Source organism: Chiloscyllium plagiosum, chromosome 5 (assembly GCF_004010195.1).
Source record: "Chiloscyllium plagiosum isolate BGI_BamShark_2017 chromosome 5, ASM401019v2, whole genome shotgun sequence".
Classification (NCBI taxonomy): domain Eukaryota; kingdom Metazoa; phylum Chordata; class Chondrichthyes; order Orectolobiformes; family Hemiscylliidae; genus Chiloscyllium; species Chiloscyllium plagiosum.
Genome location: NC_057714.1, coordinates 26,888,303 through 26,905,471, shown reverse-complemented (window position 1 = coordinate 26,905,471; position 17,169 = coordinate 26,888,303). Strand labels below are relative to the sequence as shown.

Below are 17,169 nucleotides of genomic sequence, written 5' to 3'. Positions count from 1 at the left end.
ATAACCTCTCTGCTTTTGAATTCAATGATAACATTCTATTAAACTTCCTAATGACTTATATACTGCATACTAATCGTCTATGATTTATGCAGTCAAATACCCAGAACCTTCTGCACATTAGCACTCTGCAATTCTTCACTGTTTAGAAATTATTCTTTTTTATTCTTCCTGCAAAAGTGGTCAATTTCACCTTTTAACATATTATATTCCATTTTCCACATCTTTGCCCACCCACTTAACTTGTCTATTTATTTATATTTGTTGCCTCCTTATGTCCACTTCACAACTTGTTTTTTTTATCTATCATTATGGTGTCAGCAAATTTGGTAACCACACCTCCTATCCCTTCATCTATGTCATTTATATAGATTGGAAACAGTGAACGCCCCAGCTCTGATCTCTGTGGTACAACATTTGTTACATCTTGCTAATCTGAAAATGACCCATTTATGCCTACCCTCTGCTTTCCGTTAGCCAGCTAATCTTCTACCAATGGTCTTTTCCTTTCCACATTAACCTTTGACATGACACTTTATCAAATCTCTTCTGGAAATTTAGGTACAGTACATTCGCTGTTTTTCATAACGCATGTTACCTCCTACTGAACTAATACATTGATCAAACATGATTTCCCTTCTCAAAACTATGCTGACTATGGCTGAATACCTTGAACTTATGTAAGTTTCCTTTTTTTATTCTCTCATGGGATGTGGGCATCACTGGCTGGCCCGCATTTATTGCCCGTCCCATGTTGCTCTTGTGGAGGAGGAAGTGAGCTGCCTTCTTGAACTACAGCAGTCCATGTGTTGTTCGAAAGGGCATTTGAGGATTTTGACCCATTGACAGTGACAGAATAGTAATATAACTCCAAGACAGAATGGTGAGAGTGACATGGTGGCTCAGTAGTTAGTACTGCTGCCTCAGAGTGCCAGAGACCCGGATTCGATTCTATCTAGAAGGACAAGAACAGCAGAAACATGGGAATATCACCACCTGCAAATTCCCCTCCAAGCTACCGACATTGAATCCTACAGTGTGGATTCGGCCATTTGGCCCATCAAGTCCACACCAACCTTGTGAACAGCATCCCACCGAGACCCACCACATCTCTCCCCATAACCCTGTATTTCCCATGGCTAATCTACCAATCCTGTACATCATTGGACACTATGGATAATTTAGCATGGCCAATCCACCTAACTTGCACATTGTTGGACTGTAGGAGGAAACTCCAGCACCCGCAGAAAACCGAAGCAGACACAGGTAGAATGTGCACACTCCGAGGCTAGAATTGAACCCATGTCCTGGGCATTGTGAGACAGAAGTGTTCACCACTGAGCCACTGAATTCTCAACCAAAGTCTTTTCCCTGGGGTCGGGGAGTCCAGAACTAGAGGGTATAGGTTTAGGGTGAGAGGAGAAAGATATAAAAGAGACCTAAGGGGCAACATTTTCACATAGAGGGTGGTACGTGTATGGAATGAGCTGCCAGAGGAAGTGGTGGAGGCTGGTACAACTGCAACATTTAAGAGGCATTTGGATGGGTATATGAATAGGAAGGGTTTGGAGGGATATGGGCCAGGTGCTGGCAGGTGGGACTAGATTGGGTTGGAATATCTGGTCGGCATGGACAGGTTGAACCGAAGGGTCTGTTTCTATGCTGTACATCTCTATGACTCTAATATGCCAATTTAGCATTCATCGCCCTCTTCTGATTTCGTTTTGCAGGGAATAATTTTATCCATCGGGGTTGGTCAGTGGGACTGGATATATTTTTCACTTTGGCACTCAGTTCAGCAGCACATATTCTGAGGTCAGATATAAAGTAACATTCTCTGTTGTATCAATGAACCTTAGCACTATTCTCAGGAAAGCAATCCTCATTGTACGAACGTGAGATTGCTTGTAGCCTTTGAGTAACATTGCCAATTAACTGCCATTTATTTTTGGCTAGCTTAGCACTGTGGGGCCCCATTAGGAACAGGGTGAGACCGACAAATTCATTTAAGCCAGCACAGAAAATAATAAAACTTCACCTCAATAACATGGTCAAGTCTCAAACAGTGATCACCAAGTGTGAATGTATATTTTAGTCCATCTACACCTTTTGTAGTCTTACTTAATTCATTTAACTTGAACTTTTACAAATTGTTGCGAGGCCAGATGTCTCTTCTTCTCCATAGACATGGAGCAATTTCTCCATTTTATCCATACAAAACAATGATTTACCCATAAAACAATTTGCAAATATTAAAACTGATCTCATACTCAAAAATGAAAATTAAACTCAAGCTGAATTCATAGCCATATTAACAAGGCTTCATGACCAACATTCCTTGTAAAATAGCAATATAGTCAATTTATGACATATCAGGGCAAGGGTGGGGTTTTAGATGTCAGTTCATCCAACTTCAGTGATGCCTTTTTTTCGTCATCCCAAGCATGCAACAGTGTTCCCAATGAAACTGAAGCCCAAAAGCCAACAGAAACAGATTCTGAACTTGTTCAATTGTGTCATTTTCCTCACTGACTCTCAGATTTGTTAACCTTGAGTTTTGAATGAGCCTATATTCACATGTGTTTTATTTATGGGTGAACACATAGGTGTGTTATAAACTAAACAGGAATTTTAAAACAAGGAGAATTATTCGTCCTGTTTCTAGAAGCGAAACATCCAAATTGTTAAACATTCAGCAACCAACACCACAGTTAATTTGCCATAACACAAACATTCATAAAATATTTTAACAAAGGAAAAGGTCTGATCTTAAAACATATCCATATACATGGGGAAAAGTATGGTCATACAAAAAAGATTTTAAAAACCCTGTCATTTGAATAAAATCAGCTTCGCTGTCCCCCTTTCAAATCTTTGATTAAGGTTTAACATAAGTCAAAACATATTAATAAGTTCGAGAGATATTGGTTGGAAATGAAGATTTTGTTCAATTTATAAATCAAAGAAAACAGCAGATGCTCACATGTCTTTAATGCAGTGGTCAAAACTTATTTACAGCTCAGAAATTAAAAAAAAAGATGAACAGTAATAAAATGAATGCAAATAGACAAATAACTATTTCAAAGTATTGTTATATCACTATTATTCTTGATATTCTAAATGTAGATTCTTGTTGCTTCTCAAGGCATACAAAATAAAACCTTTTCTTTTATATCAGTGTATGTAAGGCATTTTTATGAAAGTGTTTAGATGCTTTTCCTGCTTTTTCCAAAGGTACAACATTATTAGCCTAACCTTAATTCAGTATGTTTCATTGCTTTTAGAACATCCATCCTTCAAGAATAAACAGAATGATTTCAGTACATCACTGGAAATCTACGAGTACTTGGCCTCCAAAGAAAACAGCCAGCAGTAGAATCAAAAGAAAGAAATTTGTGAAAATATTTCTGACCTGTAAGACACTTCTTTATTTGAAAAAATAACTTTATAGATGTGTCTTTTTAAGTATTCCTAGATCAAGAGAAGTTGTCACACTTTGCTGGCTGAACAGTCTGAAAGATCCAGCTGATTTATACTACCCAAACAGCAGACACGACATGTCTGGGAGAGTCTTAAGGGACCGACAATGATGTCATGTTAAGGAAATAGCTGGATGAACTTGGCACTTCACAAAGCTGGCTCTTCTTCCATTGGTTCATCAGGAGTTCTAGAAAAATAAATATGCAATCAGAATGGTATACACGGACATTTACAACCTCTATGTGGGGTCACAGTTGAATCTGAATTATACATGATGTTTATTTGTCTTATCCAGTCACTTATAAATAAAGTAACTTTTCCTGAAGCAACTTTAAAGGGGAAAAGCTAACAGTCAAGAACTGTCTCCAAATATATTGCAGAGTATGAAAATTAAAGTGCACCTGAAGAAATATTCCTGAATTCGGAACAATTCAAAAATTTAAAAGCATTACTATACTAGTAATGGTTATAATGTGAAGGACTGTCAACTGATTAAGTAACTACTGGATTTTGAAACAACTTGGAGCCACGATTAACTTGAACCTCATTATTATCTTTATATCACGTGAAAGTATGTTTTAATAAACTGAAATTAAAATTAAAACTGACATTCAATTACAATAGATATCAGGTGCAGTTTTAGGCCTTTTGACTGAGATCAAATTTGGCACTTGCGATCTTTGGCAAGATTCTTTTTATTCACTCATGGGATGTTTATTACTCATCACTGGGTGCCCTTGAGAAGGAGGTGGTGAGCTGCCTTCTTGAACTGCTGCAGTCCATTTGATGCAGGTAAGCACATGCAATGCCTTTAGGGAGAGAATTCCTAGATTTTGCCCCAGTGATATTGAAGGAACAGCGATATTTCCAAGTCAGGATGTTGAATGGCTTGGAGGGGAAGTGGCAGGTGGTGGTGTTGTCATACTAACCATGCCTTTTTTAGATGGAAGTGCTTGTGGGTTTGGAAGGTGCTGTTTAAGCAGCCTTTATGAACTTCTGCGGTGTGTTTTGTAGATGGGGTACGCTATTTCTACTGAGCAGCAGCAGTGGGGAGAGTGAATGTTTGTGAATGTGGTGCATATCAAGTGGGCTGTTTTTCTTGGATAGTGTCAAACTTCTTGAGTGCTTTTGGAGCTGCATAAACTGAGCATCAGTGAGCAGGTTTGTTCGTCACACTCATGACTAATTTCTTGAAGGTGGTGGACAGGCTTTGTGGAGACAGAAATTGAGTTAATTAATGCAGGATCTAACCTCTGACCTGAACGTGGCAGCTATGGTATTTATATGGCTTATCCAGTTCAGTTTCTGTTCAATGGTAACCCCAGGGTGTTGATATTGGGAATTCAGTGACAGTTACACCATTGATTGTCAAGGGACAATGATTAGATTTCCTCATTTTGGAGATGGTAATTGTCTCACATTTGTGTGACACAAATATCACTTGCCACTTCTCAGCCCAAAAATGAATATTGTCCAGGTCTTGCTACATTTAAGCATAGACTACTTCGGTATAGGAGGAGAATATTATGCTATCATGAGTGAATATCTTCATGTCGGAGGGAAGATCATCGATGAAACAGCTGAAGATGACTGGTCCTCGGACACTCCACTGAAGAGTCCTGCATGGATAACCTCACTACCCTGTGGCCAAACACTACAACTCCCCCTCCCATTCCGCCAAGGACATGCAAGTCCAGGGCCTCCTCCACCGCCAAATCCAAGCCACCCGATGACTAGGGGAAGATCGCCACATCTTCCGTCCTGGGACCCTTCAACCACACGGCATCATCATCAACTTCACTAGTTTCCAAGTCTACCTTCCCCCAACTCATCCCAGATCTAACCCTCCACTCAGCATTGCCTTTTTGACTTGTTCTATCTGTCCATCTTCCTTCCCACGATCCACTATACCCTCCCCACCAACCTATCACAATCACACCACCACCACCATCTACCTATCGCCTTCCCATCTACCTTCCCCCAGCCCCAGCCCCACCCCCACTCCCCTATTTATCTCTTAGTCCTCATTACCCTCAATATTCCTGATGAAGGGCTAATGCCTGAAACATTGACTCCTCAAATGCTGCCTGACCTGCTGTGCTTTTCCAGCACCACACTTTTTGCCTCTGACTCTCCAGCCTCTGCAGTCCTCACTTACTCCTGGCTCACCTTTAACGGAGATCACTGACCTTCAACAGCCCCAACTATTTTCCTTTGTGCCAGGTATGACTCCAACTAGCAGAAGGTTAACCCTTAATCCCCGTTGACTCCATTGCTAGGGCTTGCTGATACAACATTTGGTTAAAGGGAAATTATTCTTGCCTCACTTCTGGAATTTAGGTCTTATGTCCATGGTTTGCACAAGGTTTTAATGAAGTCAGGAACTGAGTTGCCCTGGCGGAACCCAAACTGAGCATCAGTGAAATGGTTATTGCAAAAGAAATGCTGGTTGATAACACTGTTCATGATCCCTTCCATCTGTTTACTGATAATCAAAAATAGACTGATGTGCAACTTTCTGCATTGTCGGGCAGATGCCAGTGTTGTAGATGTGCTAAGACAGCTTGACTAGGGATGCAGCTAGTTCTGTAGTGCAGATTTTCAGTAATATTGCTGGTATGTTGTCAGAACCCATAACCTTGGCAGCATCCAGTGCTTCCAGCTGTTTCTTGACATCTAATGGACTGAATTGATTTGGCTGGAGACTGGCATCTGTGATGCTTAGGACTGCCGGAGGAAGTTTTTTGTTCCTTTTTGTTTGCTTGTATAGATCACAGTGGATGGATTTGGCCTCATGTTCTAATGGCATGCAAGCTACACTGTGAATTGCAGAGCTTCAGGCTTACTGTAAAGAGCCACAAACAACATCCAAACTCAAGGCATGGGGATGTATAATACCTTAGGATGCTGTGAGAAAATCAGCAGGAGGCATGTCAGTGACTGAACCTTCTCTGCGAAGGGGAGCCTGTTTGGTTACAATGATTTTCAAACTGTCGACATCTTTTACCTCAGGTTGCCCTAACAATAGTTAATGTGAAGGTACCTGAGAATGCCTGAAATCTTTGGAAGCGTTCAAGGAGAAAGGGAATGAGGTATAACTGTTGATCCTCACTGGAGAGTCACTGTTTAGTCTGTCAATACAATAAAACTGCATTGTGATGTTCCACCAAATACCTATCATGAATATTCTCATGTTACTGGCCAAGTACATTAAGGGGTCTGCAAACAGCACTGAAGCCAATGTGTGATTTGAGGTGTGTGATTTATACGTATTTTCATATCATTAATTGGAGTTTTGAATTTTGAACTAGTGACATGTGGGTTTTGGTTTGTGTTTATGAAAGAGCTTCTCAATTAACTTATCACTCCTTCTGGAGCCGTGATGTTAACCAGTATGTGTTAGAGAGCAAGCAACTGGGGATTGCAATGTGAGAGTCTTATGATTGGACAGAGTAAACATTGAAAGGCAAAGACACAAACAGAAAATGGCTGGAAAAGCTTAGCAGGTCTGGCAGCTTCTGCAGGGAGAAATCAGAGTTAGCGTTTTGGGCTGAGTGATCCTTCCTCATTGAAAGGCATTAGTTTTATTTTGGATCAGAAGAATCAAGGATTGATTTTTCTAACCTATAGATTGGAAAGCTTTTGGGGGCACTTCACAAAGGCCCTGTCAGGTGTCAGATGTAAGAACAGTTTCTTGCAAATAAAAGATTGAGTTTAGAACATTTAGAAAATAGGTTAGCATAAGGATTTTAGTTTGAAAATTCCAGACTAGAGATAATTGGTTAGAACTCTGAATTACTTAAATCCGAGAAACTTAAGCTCATATGTGTGAATGATCAAAGAAGCAGCTCTTAGGTTCTTAAGACTAAGAATTGAAATAAATGCCCAAAAAAAAGACAAAGAAGGGAACCCTGATGTTTGAGTGCTATCAAATAATGATGATGGGATAGATGAGAATTTGTTCTGTTGTGTACATCAAAATCTTTCACTGTGTGTTATATATAAATAGCTTGGTTTGTTCTATTTTATCTTCAGTTCTTCTTCTGCAATAAACTTCTGTTTTAGTGTTAAAAAATTCTGCAGCATTGCGTGCTTATGTTTCCGTCAATGACCACCATATTAAATTGAAAGAAATTATGATTTATCAAGCCAGATTTCAGTCTGGGATCTGACCTATCCAATAGTAGCAATGGTTAGGGATATAACAAATGCCTCTTTCCTGATTGTCACCAGCAAGCTCAAAGTGACCTTGAATGTAGATCTCATGGGAGCTAGTCTTTATGCTCTTTTCAAGTTTGATTTTGGGGGTGGTCAGGGCTATTTAGTCAAAGTGGGATGGCCCAGAGTTTGTTGCATTAGACCACCTGTGCTGTTGGGGATATAGTTCAGAAAGCAATTAGACACTGTGTTGAAGCAGATAGGCATCTTGAAGCAAACACTTAGCATGTGAAAGTGAGGTGCTCCTGGCTTTGCTGAATGTGTAAGTCTGATCCATACCCCATGAAACTGGAGCAGGGAGTTGATAGGTCTTGTGAAATGGCAATGGACAGTTTTGGGAGGGGAGCAACAAATTAAACCAATTGAGGGGTCAATTAAGGATCACCATACCTCCTGGCAGCCTTTGACCACAGTGGAAGGGATGGTTTATGATTGAAACTTACAGAATACTGGGAAGTCTGGGAAGAGTGGACATGGAGAAGATTCTTCCACGAGTAGGAATGGCTAAGAACTGAGCTTACAGCCTCAGAGCGAAGTGATGACCCTTTAGAACTGCCATGAGGAGTAATTACTTCAGCCAGAGGATGGTGAATCTGTAGAGCTCATTGCTATAGCAGGTTGTGGAGGCCAAGTCATTGAGCGTATTTAAGACAGAGATTAATAAGGGGTCAAAGGTTATGGGGAGAAGGCAGGAGATTGATGTTGAGAAACATATCAGCTGTGGTTGAATGGCAGAGCAGAATCAATGGGCTGAATAGCCTAATTCTGCTCCTATGTCTTATAGTCAAAAACAATCTATTAGTGTTTCAGTATCAGATCTGACTTATGCAGTACTAATGACATTCAGATCAAAACAACTGTGAAGTACTTCCTCCAATGCTGAGTAAATAATTGAGAGAACATGGCACCGTTGAGGCATGGTGTGTAATAAGGTGAGCTGCAGAGGATCATGTGGAAAAAACCACTAGAACTCATGGTTAGAATCCCGCCATGGAAGTCATCATGAACAGGGATTTTGCTGATATCTGGTAAAATTGAGCCCATAGTTGTTTTTATTCAAGAACCATGTACTCCCAGCCTGCCTCCATCCTTGGGAAATGATACACAATTTCCAAATACATTTCATTAGAATGTAGAAATGAAATATACAAAGAAAACATCAAAACTTATATTTATCCACCTTCATTCCTTCATTATACATAATTTATACATTTTATTGCCCCTTTCTCAATCTCCAAGCTATTCTGAAATCGTTACATTCTTAATAATGATATCTTTTTTAGTGATGCAAACAACTGAGAGTTGGATTTCTCTGCAAGGGACAGGGAATGATAATCAACGTATATTTTCTTTGTGGTCATGACAAAGTCAAACTTCAAAATATTTAAGAGCCAGTAATGATCTCAGAATTCCCTTTCCTATTGTAGCAAACTGATTTAGATATTGATTTGGTTTTTCAGAAAAGCATCTTGTATACCTATTCCATCATCTTGCAGTAAAATTGCACCCAGCCCCAAGTTACTGGCATCAACACTGGTACGTTCATTAGGATGACCTTCAGCTTTTACAAAGTTGTTTTGCACTCTTTTGACCAGATTGTTTTCATCTGTTTTTGTAATAAATCTGTTCAAGGCACAGCTGTCATACCAAAGTTTAGCACAAACTTTTAAAAGAAGCCACATAATTCCCAAAAACCTCATATTTTAGGAATGGAAAATCTTATCAAAACCTTTACATTTTCTGTCCGTGGCAACACTTGTCCTTGTTTCTGATAACCCAAGAGTTACTCACACTTTCACAATCCAGCTTTTGGCAAGATTTGTTACGAAGTCAGCTAACTGTAACTGTTTAAATAAGGCTACCAATTGGGCTAAATGTCGCTCCCAATTGTTACTGATAAAAAAAAACATATCTTCTAAGTACACTACACAATGTCGAGTCATGCCACTCAGGTTTAGAAAGCAATATACAGAGGAACTACAACGATCCAGATGACACAGACCGGGAGTATTTTGTTCGGATAATCGAATCTTTGGATAATTGAATGCTGGATAACACAGTTTAGCCAGGCATTGGGACCTTGCAATCTTGTTCGGATAATCTGAAATGCAGGTAATCGACTCCCGGATAATCAAGGTTCCTTTGTATATTATACTGACTGGATTTTGTCGAAACAGACATCCTGAAGTTTATTAAAAACATGACTTACATTGCTATAGTATAACAGATTTACACATAGTCTGTGTTCTGTGCTAAATGATGTTACTGTACATGACATACACAAAACTGACTGAACACTGACTCAATTTCACAGAGAAAGAGAGACTGAAAGTGAAAAAGATACCTTTGTAATGGCATGATACATGTTTTGATGTCATGTAACTGTCTTAAATTTGCACGACCTGTGTAGTCTGGAATCTATACAATAACCCAACAGATTATCTTCGTAAATCATTTACTCCCAAACAGGGGAAACAGTTAATCCTAATTTACTCCATTTTTTCCTTGTATCATCTTGAGGTACGTAATGATATATACACTGTTTTTCCACAGATGCTGCCTAACCTGCTGAGTATTTCCAACATTTTCTATTATTCTGGAGTTTCACAATCCATGGTAAGACCATAAAAATAAACAAGGAGTAGGCCGTTTAGACACTCAAACTTTTAGCCATTCAATGGGGTCATGGCTGATCCAATATTCCTCGTTCACATTCCTGCCCTTTCCCCATACCCTTGATTCTCCCACTGATCAAGAATCTATCTATCTCGGCCTTAAATATACACAAGGATTCTGCCCTCAAAGGTCACTGTGGCAAGGACTTTGAAAGACTCACAACTCTCTGAGCGAAGAAATTCCCCCTCATCACAATGTTCAATTGGTGCCCTTTTTAAGTGACTATGGCCTCTGGTCCTAGACTCTCCCATGAGGGGAAACATCCTCTCACCATTTACCCTGTCAAGCCCTTTAAGAATCTTATATGTTTCTATGAAATCACCAATTATTTTTGTACATTCCGGTGAGCAGATTCCTAGCCTGTTGAATCTTTGCTTATGAGACAATCCCACAATATCGGAGATCACACTAGCAACCCTTCCCTAAACTGCCTTTCCTTAAATAAGGAGACCAAAACTGCTCACAGTGTTCCAGATGTGGTCTCAACAGCACCTAGTACAGTTACAGTAAGACTTCCCTGCTGTTATACTGCAACTCCCTTGAAATGAGGGCCAACATTCCATTGGCCTTCCTGAATTATCTGCTATAACTCTTCTGCTAGTGGTTCGTGTGCAGAATGAACCGCCAGAGGAATTCGTGGAGGTAGGTACAGTTATAATGTTTAAAGTCATTGATGTAAGTACATGAATAGGAAACAGTTGGAGGGATATGGACCAAGCACAGGCAGGTTTTACTAGTTTAGTTTGGGATTATGTTCGGCATGGATCGATTGGACCAAAGGGTCTGTTTCTATGCTGGATGTCTCTATGACTCGACAACTCAATACGAACAAAAGCAATAGTAGTCAATTTGGCCTATCAAACCTGCTCCGCTATGAAATAAGATCATAACGGATCTGAGTTTCACCTCAACTCTACCTTTCTATTCAAGCATTGTCTCCCTTTTCAATGAAGAATAATGAGACAGTCTCCACTCTGCTGTCCGGAGGCAAAAGATCCACACACTAACAATCCTATGAGAGAGGAAAAACTACTCTCTTTATCTCTGTCTTAACCTCAACTTTACATTCCTGCATATCCTCTTGTGGGGAGAACATCAAGGCATGGTAAATGAAACATTGTCCCTTGCCTTCTTCCTGCAACTTCAGCAGCAGCAATTTCAGTCACTAGCACTACCTGGGCTGCTTAGCTCCCTCATAATTGGTGACTGCCAGTAAATGCTGCCCAGCTTCCTCCTGTCCACCTTCATCGTTCAGATCGTGCTTTTACTCTGAGCAGTGGGATAACTCTGGTCTTGAGGAAATTCCAATTTAGGAGCAGGGGTGAGCCATTCAGCCTGCTCTGCTATTCAATAAGATCAAAGCTGATCTGAGTTTGGCCTTAGTTTTACTTTTCTATTTACCCTTTGGTTCCCTTGTCAATACAGGGTCTATGTAATGAGACTGCCTCCACTCTGCTGTCTGGAGACAAGAATCCCTGAGAGAGAGAAAGTATTCTCATTACCTCTGTCTTAAATGGATTGTTGCCATCTCTTGTGAACAGTTAAGAGTCAATGACATTGCTATGGATCTGGAATCACACCTAGTCAAGACTAGTAAAGGATGATAAACATCCTTCCCCAGAGGACAATATCAATCAAGATCAGTTTTTATGTCAATGAATGATAACTTTATGATAGTAGTTTCTAATACTGAGACTAGCTTTCAATTCCAGATGATCTTTTAAAAATTAATTTATTTTGTTCATTGGATTTAAATCTCTCCAACTATGAAGTGAGGATATGAACTCTTGTCCCCAAACCTTGAATGCTAAACTACCATTTCAGTCCCATTATGACTGTGCCACAGTCTTCCTTAAACAATGGGTCCAACCACTTCATCATGGAAGGTTCTGTTTTGTCAGACTGTGCCATTCCACCCATCCCTTATAGAGAAGTTTGGACAGACCACAATTCCATCAGGCTGAGATCTATATGTGATGCTCTTGAAGCCCTACAGGTGAAAGAGATGATGGATGTCCCCAGAGCAGACTGTCATCATCATTGCAGAGTGTCTAATAACCAGAATTTCAGAATGAACTAGGATTTGCCAAGGTGGGGCTTACTCGTAAAATTTGGTTTTGTATTAATCAGACTGACTGGAAGCTATGACCTGGTAAAATATGGAAAAGTGAGCCTATTGGAAAACCAGGATTAATATGGAACTTAATCGTCATTTCCACACATCTGCCAGAAGTGTGGAAATATTATGTCTCTCAAATGTGTTAATTAGCTAATGTGAAGCTACTTTTTCTCTAGTTTAATGTATTAATTGCCTGCTAATTGCGGATTTTATTTTGTTTGGTACTGTAAATGCTTAAAATGTGAAATCCTTTCTTTTGCATTTTTCCATCAGTTGGTGGAAACTTCAACAAATTTAAAATCTTTTGGCCTCTGTGGGATTGTAACAGTTCTCATTTCCCATTTTAAATAAAAACCTTAACTTGCTAAAAATAATGCTCAACTTCTAAAGTATTCTGATAACATATGATCATTCTTAATTGAAAATAAATATCTTACAGACAAAGTTTAGAAGCAGAAGTAGGCATTTGGGACCTCAAGCCTGCTCTGCCATTTGACAAGACCACGGCTGAGCTGATCACAAACTCATATCATATTCCTGCCTACACCCTGATAACTATTGCTTAACAAGAATCTATCTACCTGTGCCTTACAAATATTCATGCTCTCTCCTTCCATCATACTTTCAGGAAAAGGATTCCAGAACCACAACCTTCTGTGAGAAAACAAAATCACCTCATTTTGTTTTAAATGGGTAACCCCTAGTTCTTTCTTGTCAAGATCCCTCAGTATTTTACGTACATAAATATAGTTTACAATTTTATATAAATTGCACAAGAAGTTGTCATAGCTGCCTCTTGCTTGCGCAGTTTGGGAATTATTTATGTGGTACTGGGCCACACAAACTAGAGTAGTGCCAGGTTTTATTTTTGGTTTGGCAGCATCTGTGGAAAGAAGTCAGAGTTAACGTTTTGAACAGTTCTGAGGAAGGGTCACTTGACCTGAACCGTTAACGCTGCTGGGCTTGCTGAGCTTTTTCAGCAATTTCTGTTTTAGTTTATGATTTACAGCATTCGCAGATCTTTCGATTTCATCCTTGATCTGCTTCGCTTTACATTGGGCTCTGTTAGGCTCGTAATAAGAAGTCATGTGATACAATGGGGGGGGGGGGGCTCTCAGCTAGAAGCCCCAGATTCAAGACCCAATCCAGAATTTGATGGCCCAAGAATGTATGTTCATAACATGACCAAACAGGTCAGTATCAACTTTTAAATTCTCCAAGCATTTGCCAATGATCCTGCTTAGTCACATAGTGGCAAGAAATTGATGCCTCGGTTATCACAGTTCATGACTTTGGGCTACATTAAAAGATAATGCTACCACAGCAACTTGAACTCCTTCAGGTGGCACTTGTCTCAGTTAGCTAAATTACTGATGTTGATCAGATTGGTGCCAAATGCACAGGTTCAATCCCTGGCCCACTGTAGCAGAATGAGGAGCTGCCTTTTCTTTTTTGTAATTGTTCACTTGAGATATACATATTGGCTAGACTGGTATTTATTATTTATTTTTAATGACCCTTGAGAATGCAGTGGTAAGCAATCTTTTTTTTACCACTGGAGCTCAGAGCCATAAGTACATTTGCATATTTGTTTGAATGGATGTTCTAGAATTTTAACCTCGTAACACTTCAGGAATGACAATATAGTTCCCAATCAGGATGTGTGAATTTTCAGGAAACTTACAGGTGGTGGTACATGCGTGCATCTGCTGCAGTGCTTTTCCAGAGTGGTAACGGTCATAGGTTTGGAAGGTGCTATTGAAGGATCCTTGGTGACTTATTGCAGTGCATTGTGTTGATGTTAAATATGACAAAAAACAATGCAATGGCAGTACAGGGATTCCTGTTCAGTTTCTGGTTAATTAGTAACACCCCTCCCCTACCATGCATACCGCCACAAAATGTTAATCCTAATATCATCTTTGAACATTCATCCCTCATAACATTACTGTTGCACTGATCCCTTTCTGTACTTTGACATTCTATTTCTGATAAAATAACACACCAGTTCAAAACTCTGCTGTTTTCATCATCACTCTCTTAAGTTTAATTGTTCTAAATGTAAGCGCAGCTAGACAAGACTAGTCATTCACTGTCAGATTTGACTTAACCAAGTCAAGCCACACTATGCCTTGTTCTCCTTTAGCCTCCCAATAGTTTAGGATTAACCTTGAGTGCAAGGTCAATGCAAAACTCCTTTACACCTAACTAATCACTTCTACAACTTCCTTTCCCATCAGTCCTCTCCACCATACTATTTGCCTCAACTCTAATACTGGATATGAACAGCTCATGGATTTCTTTGTTTCCATGACCAAGACTATCCATGTGTCTGCCTGTCACTACTTCTCCTCTTTGCCTGACTTCCTCCAATCTCTCCCAGCCACTCCAGCTCCAATTTTCTCTCACTTTTCATGATTTCTCGTTTCTTTTCTAGTCTTGATTAAAAATGATCAGCCATAATCATATTGAATGGTGGTGCAGGCTCGAAGGGCAGAATGGCCTACTCCTGCACCTATTGTCTATTGTCTATTCAAATTATTACTTTGATGTCACCTACCTTCAGCTTTTCTTCCCACACCTTCCAATGATATTTAACTTCACCATCAAAACTCACAAGGAAGGGAATTTTTTTAAAGGCCTCTTATGTTTAGACTCTTTTTTAAAACACTGCTGTGATTACCGTTCCTCAACTAAATATGTTTTCTTAAGCCACGCCATTTTCTCATTTATCAATATATTTAACCTGTTCAGACATTTTATGACATGTCCCTGGAGCAGGGTGGGCCTTCAATATGAGCCTTCTGGGCACTACCACTGCATCACCAGACCCTTCCCTTTCTCATTGAAATACCACCACTTGGTGCCATCCTCAGGCAAAGGTTCAAATTCCTTCAGTGTGTCTATTTCTCTTGATCCAAGAACTAGCTCCAACATGTTAGACTGTCCTGCTGACAGTGAAGCATGGATGAGTTAAATTTTGCTCCAGCTGGATATTGGGAGAATTTTTTACTTTTGCTACTGTGTAACAAGGTCCATTCCCTTTCTGGTTACTTTTGGTTGCAGGCCAAACAAGGCAGTTTCATGGAATACTTATCCTTTGTCACGTGAGGAATCATAGACTCTTCGTGGGGCTTAGGTGACCACATGTGCAGGAAGTGTCTCCAGCTGCAAAAACTTGAGCTCTGGGTTTCTAAACTTGAAGGGCAGCTGGAGTCACTAGGGTACATCCACAAAGCTGAGAAATATGTAGATAGCCTGTTTAACACAGTGGTCACCCCACAGAATAAGATCAGGCAAGCAGAGAGGGAATGGACAACGGCTAAAAACTCTAGAAAGTCCAGGAATGAGATGCTGAAGTCTCCTGCATCTATCTCACTTACTAAGCAGTTTTCCATTTGGTATACCAGTGAGGGCAGAGAGTTTCCTGCACATCCACCCAGCTCATTGACTGTGTGTTCTCCTCTACATCGGGAACAGAGCTTTTCAGGGAACATCTCTGGGACACGCACCAAACAACCCCGCCACCTTGTGGCCGAACACTTCAACTCACCCTCCAACTCGACCAAGGACATGCAAGTCCCGGGTCTGCTCCACTCCAAATCCAAGCCATCCAACGATTGGAGGAAGAATGCCTCATTTTCCACCTTTGGATCCTTCAACCACACAACATCAACATTGACTTCACTAGTTTCCAAATCTCCCCTTCCCCCATCTTATCCCAGATCCAACCCTCCAACTCAGCACTGCCGTCTTGACCTGTCCTACCTGTCTATCTTCTTCCCACCTGTCCATTCCACCCTCATTACCGGCCTATGACAATCACCCCCTGGCTGCATTCACCTATTGCCTTCCCAGCTACCTAACCCCCAGCCCTACCCCCACCTCCTATTCATTTCTCAGCCCTCTTCGCTCCCAACATTCCTGTTAAAGGGCTTATGGCTGAAACATTAATGCTCCTGCTTCTCAGATGCTGCCTGACCTGCTGTGCTTTTCCAGCACCACACTTTTTGACTCTGACTCTCCAGCATCTGCAATCCTCACTTTCTCCCAATGGTTCAGGAGACAAACGTAGTCTAGCAAAGCTAAGCAACTCAGCTGCAAGCATGAGGAGGAAAAAGAGTGGAAGGGAAAGAGTAGGAGGCAATTCAATAGTTAGAAGAACAGACAGGTGTTTCTGTGACCATAGACATGATTCCATGGTATAGCCCTGGTGCTAGGTTCAAGGATGTCACAGAGCAGCTGGATAAACTTTTTAGTGAAGATGATGGGCTCGACATTATGGTCCATGTGAGCATCAATAATGTAAATAGAAAGAGGAATGAGATCTTGAAATTTGAATTTTGAGAGTTAGGCAAGGGATTGAAAAGCAGGACTATTAAATTAGTAATAACAGTATTGTTCTCAGTATCACATACCCATAAATATAAAAGTAGAAAAATTGAGCAAATGAGCAAGTGTCTGTAAAACTGATGCAGGATGGAGATTTTTACATGTCTGAGGCATTGGGACCTAGAGCTGAAAATGTGTTGCTGGAAAAGCGCAGCAGGTCAGGCAGCATCCAAGGAGCAGGAGAATCGACGTTTCGGGCATAAGCCCTTCTTCAGGAATGAGGAAAGTGTGTCCAGCAGGCTAAGATAAAAGGTAGGGAGGAGGGACTTGGGGGAGGGGCTTTGGAA

At 40.4% G+C, this 17,169-nt stretch overlaps 1 protein-coding gene across 9 annotated transcripts in view; it reads right to left on the bottom strand.

Moving 5' to 3' along the window:
* Positions 1-2,865: 2,865 nt before the first annotated feature.
* Positions 2,866-17,169, bottom strand: part of LOC122549771 (histone deacetylase 9-like) — a 789,364-nt gene continuing 775,060 nt past the window's right edge. For 7 of the 9 annotated variants that reach the window (XM_043689769.1, XM_043689771.1, XM_043689766.1 and 4 more), the window contains 2 exons: positions 6,521-6,608; positions 2,867-3,664 (listed from right to left, as the gene is read on the bottom strand). In XM_043689769.1, the coding sequence (XP_043545704.1) occupies positions 3,656-3,664; positions 6,521-6,608 (97 nt within the window). In that variant the 3' untranslated portion in view covers positions 2,867-3,655. Of the gene's footprint in view, positions 3,665-6,520; positions 6,609-17,169 lie in introns of all 9 variants that reach the window. The other 2 variants (XM_043689764.1, XM_043689767.1) reach the window with 2 other exon arrangements.